The sequence below is a fragment of the Dictyostelium discoideum genome (genome assembly GCF_000004695.1).
Source record: "Dictyostelium discoideum AX4 chromosome 4 chromosome, whole genome shotgun sequence".
Taxonomy (NCBI): domain Eukaryota; phylum Evosea; class Eumycetozoa; order Dictyosteliales; family Dictyosteliaceae; genus Dictyostelium; species Dictyostelium discoideum.
The window spans coordinates 4,539,735-4,544,734 of NC_007090.3; the positions used below are offsets into that span (position 1 = coordinate 4,539,735).

Sequence of the window (5,000 nt, forward strand, 5' to 3'; positions counted from 1 at the left end):
TTTTTTTATTTTAAAGTCTTCATTTTTAATTTTACAAACCTTTTTCTCTTTTTTTTTTTTTTTTTTTTTTTTTTTTTCTTAAACTCTGGCCATATATGAATTTTCTTTCTTTTATTTTAATCCTTTTAATTTTTTTTTTTTTTTAATTTTTAACCAGCAGTCTCTCCTTTTTTATTTTTTTTTAATTTTTTTTTTTAATAAATCAACATTTTGAAATTTAAATTTTATCTAAAAAGATAGTGGAAAAATAATTAAAAAAACAATTAAAAAATCCAATTTATTATTTCATAAAATAACAAAAAAATTGGTGGTTATCCTCCTTTACCTCTTTTATAATTTTTAAAAATTTCCTCTTTTATTATTAAAAAAATATTATTGGTATAAAAAACAAAAATTAGAACCCCCAGTTGCTTAATTTGTACACCTCATTTGATATCCCCATTAAAAATGATGGGATGTTGGTAGTTTAGACAAAAATCTTTTTAGAAAAATTATAGAAAAACGATTCTATTTATTAATACAAGATGTTTTAATTATAGATAAAAATTATAATTTTTTACAGGTAGAATTATTATAAAATTTAAAAATAGAATTTTAAATAAAAAAAAACTTTGATTTAAGAATTAATTATCAAATTTTTTATTTCAGTTTAATTAATATTAAATAATACAGGTTTATTTAAATTATTTAAATTATTTAAACAATTTAAAAAAAAAAAAAAAAAAAAAATTAGTTTTTTTAACAATATTTTAACTTTTAAAATTAATGTATTGGATTAAAGAAATTTTTAATTTTTAAAAAAAAACAATAAAACATAGTAATTTTAAAAATAATAATAATTTTAATAAAAATAATAAAAATAAAGAAATTTGGTTAAATTATTTTTGAACTAAAAATAACTCACAAAAAAAAATATAAAAAAAAAAAAAACAAGATAATACTAGAAAAAAGATATATCTATGATTTTTATTAAAAGTTGGGATTTACAATGTTTGATATTGTGGGGTAGTAAAATAATATGCAATTCTATGGGAAGTGGTGTAATTTAATGATTTTTCATTAAATATTTCACAATTAAATTTTTTAATAGATTCTGTTTAAAAATTTGTTATTATTGTTGTTGTTTTTGTTGTGTTTAAAGATATTAAAGATTCTTTATTGTTATTTTAAAATAATTAGTTTCAATAAAGTAGCACATTTTCACATAATAATTATTCTGGTTTGTTATTTCAGGAAATACTCACTGAATAACATAATACGATATTGGTTTTACTTTTTTTTTAATTATTTTATTTTTTTTTGGTTTTTTAAATTTGTTTGGATTTTTAAAATAAAAATTTAAATCTATTGCTAATGTTTACAATATTAATGTTTCCAATTTTTAATTTTTAATTTTTAATTTCCAATTATTTATATTGTTTTATTTTCTTTTTTTTTTTATTTATTTTTTCTTTTTGGTTTTTTTTTTAATTTAATAATTATTCTTTTTCTCTTGATTTGTTTTAATTCTTTGATAAAAAAGTTGGAATGACAAAAATAAATGTGCCCCCCAAAGAATTGAATTTATTGTCGGATTTCTTACTTTAAAATTTGAATTTTTAATAACTATTTAATATATAAAATAATAATAATAATATTAATAATAATAATAATAATAACAATAATAATAATAATAATAATAATAATAATAATAATAATAATAATAATAATAATAATAATAATAATAATAATAATAATAATAATAATAATAATAATAATTATAATAATAATAATAATAATAATAATAATAATAATAATAATAATAAAAATAATAATAATAAAAATAATAATGAAATTTATAATAATAATAATAATAATAATAATAATAATAATAATAATAATAATAATAATTATAATAATAATAATAATAATAATAATAATAATAATAATAAAAATAATAATAATAAAAATAATAATGAAATTTATAATAATAAAAATAAAAATAAAATAAAAATAATAACAACAATAATAATAATAATTTTAAAATTAATATGCACAAAAATAATTCACCATATATATTTATGTCTATTAAATACTTAAAACTTATTTCCCGATTGATTTTCATTGTTTAAAAAAATAATAAAAATAAAATAAATTAAAATAATATATTTTTAAAATCCATTTATTTATATCTATTTATCTCTTTTGATTAAATTTGTTATTGTTTATATATAAATAATAAAAAATAAATGTTTATTTTTATTTTTATTTTTTTTTTTATTTATGTAGTTGTGTTCGTATATATCTAAAAGTTAAAAAGAAAATAAATTAAATAATTTTATTGTACCGGGAATATGTTGATTTTCTTGTATTTTTATATTGTATTTTTATATTGTATTTTTATATTGTATTTTTATATTGTATTTTTATATTCTAATATTTTTTATATTGTTTTTTGATTTTTAATTTGTTGTTTTTATTATATTTGTGCACATATATATATGTTGTATTATTTTTTTTTTTTTTTTTGTTTTTTTTTTTTTAAAATTAATTAATTGGTTCAATTGAAAAATAACCAGAAGAATTACCAATTACAATATGATTTACAGGTACAGGTTCACATTGGAAATCAGAAGCTAAAGGTTCAGAAGATATAACTAAAGATTCAGAATATGATTTTGAATGAGGAGAAGAATCAGTTGAACGACCTAATTGACAATGACCATCATCAAATTTAATAGTTGAACCACGACTCCAATAGAGTGAATGGGCAGCTTCAGGCATACCAGTGACATAACGAGTTGCAACCACAGTGAAACCATCAGTGACTGCCAAATTTAATTTACAACATGAATTTGTTTGACGTAATGAAGCACCTTCCATCAATAAGTCAGTTGGACTGTTATTACCACTACTACCACTACCACCACAACTATTACTTGCACCAGCACCATTACTACCATTATTACCATTAACATTACCTTCACTACCAGTATTATTTGATAATAAACCATTCTTTAATTCATATTGTAAGAGTAATTCGTGAATTTGGAATATAGTTTCTTGTAATACTTTTGGTATTATCTCAGTATTGTTTACATGTGATGGATAAGGTTTCTCTTCAGGCTCCAATGCACAATGGGTTGAATAATAAACTGTGCCATTTGTCTTTGCTTTCTCTGCTTTGTATCCAATCTCTTTTTCATAGTTTGATATAAACAATGCAAATAATAACTCACTATCTGTTGTACCTTTAATTAATTCAAAAGCTGAATCGGAAATCATTGAATAAATATCTCTCTTTAAATGATTATAAAATGGTATACAACCATTATGCATCCAACTAAAGTTTCTAAATGTAAATGGATGACAATTAGTATTTACAATTGCACCTGCACTTGCTGCTCTAATATGTGCCGCTATACAACCACTCTTGGTTACACGAGCCAATTGTCTAAGATTAATATTTGACCATGCTGGTGTAATATCTTTAAATACACCTGGAATTGGTGTAATATCTGGAACATACCATGCAATTCCAAATCCATCTGCATTTAAACTAACTGATTGACATGAACTATGTAATGATTGTACTAAAAGACTATGTGATGGTTCCTAATAAATAAATAATATTAGTATTTTAATTATTATTATAATAAAAATAATAATTATTTTTATTTTTATTTTGAGATTAATTCATACTCACAGATATAATAGTGGATAAACGGATTGGTGCTCCAAGGTAAAATATGAAACGACACATGTTTCTGGTTTTTTTTTTTTACTTTTTTTTGGTTGTTTTGTTTGTTTGTTTGTTTGGTTGTTATTAATAAAGATGTGTTTCAAATTTATTATTATTATTATAAATTTTATTTTTAAATATAAACTATTATGTGTTTATTTTATTATAAATTATTTTTGTTTTGTTTTGTTTGTTTTTATTTTTTTTTTTTTTTTTTGATTATATATAATTATGTTTAATTTTATTTATAAAGAAAATAAAATAAAAAATAATTGATGTTTAAAGTGTGAGAGAAAAATTATAAAATAATTTATCGAGTTATGTGGTGTTTTGTTTTATTTGGATTTGTTTGGTTTTTTATATTATTTTTGTGGGGTATATTTTATATAAATGTATATTTTATGTGTTTAAAATACAATAAATAGAGAAAAAAAAATATTAAATTGAATGTGGTTGTGAAAATATTTTAAGAGTGGGTTATATAATGTTGTAATTTTAATAAAATTATTATGTGAAAAATGAAGGAAAAAAAATAAATTAAAAAAAAAAAAAAATTATAAAATAATTAAATTATTTATTTATATTTATTTAATTATTTATTTATTTATTTATTTGTTTTTTAATTTATATTTTTTTAAAAAAAAAAAAAAAATGAAATTTATTAAAATCCAGATTTCAAAGATGTTACAAAGTATTAATTGTTATTATTATTATTATTAATTAAAAAAAAAAAAAAAAAAATTTATGAATAGTTTTTTGTTTTTATATGCAAAAACGCACTGGGATTAAATTTAAAAAAAAAAAAAAAATAAAATAAAAAAAAATAAAAAAAATAAAAAAAAAACAAAATTGAGCTGGTGGAAATTTCAATTCGTTTTTGTTGCGAACACCCAAACAAAAAAAAATAAAAATTTTTGTAAAAACGGTTGGGTCTAAGACAAATCACACTAAAATATTTTTTTTTTCTTTTAAAAAACCACACCACAAAATTTAATAATGGCGACAAAATGAAAATGAGACCTAAAAAAAATAAAAAAAAATATTATTTGTGTTTCGTGTTTACATTTATTATTTTTTATTATTATTTCTTTTTTGATACTTTTTTAGTTGTTTCTTTTTTTGGTTTTTTAGAATTTGGAGTTGTTTGAGTCTTCTTCTTAATTCTTGTTCTCCTTTAAAAAAAAAAAAAAAAAAATTAAAAAAAGGATAAAATTAATATATTAATATGAAACGTTTCTGGAAAAAATAAAAAAAAATAAAATAAATAAATATCCATACT

The 5,000-nt window shown here is 17.8% G+C and overlaps 2 protein-coding genes across 2 annotated transcripts in view; both read right to left on the reverse strand.

The window, feature by feature from the left end:
- Positions 1–2,526: 2,526 nt before the first annotated feature.
- Positions 2,527–3,742, reverse strand: DDB_G0295781 (hypothetical protein; the record flags this gene model as incomplete). The annotated part of the gene is made up of 2 exons (XM_002649081.1): positions 2,527–3,594; positions 3,686–3,742. The coding sequence occupies 2 exons, from the start codon at positions 3,740–3,742 to the stop codon at positions 2,527–2,529; spliced, it is 1,125 nt and encodes a 374-aa protein (XP_002649127.1).
- Positions 3,743–4,802: 1,060 nt separating this feature from the next.
- Positions 4,803–5,000, reverse strand: part of hbx11 (homeodomain containing protein) — a gene marked incomplete at both ends in the record, with an annotated part of 869 nt that continues 671 nt past the window's right edge. Inside the window, 2 exons of the mRNA XM_002649082.1 lie at positions 4,803–4,893; position 5,000. The exon at position 5,000 is cut by the window's right edge and continues 379 nt beyond it. Of these exons, the coding sequence (XP_002649128.1) occupies positions 4,803–4,893; position 5,000 (92 nt within the window). The remainder of the gene's footprint in view (positions 4,894–4,999) is intronic.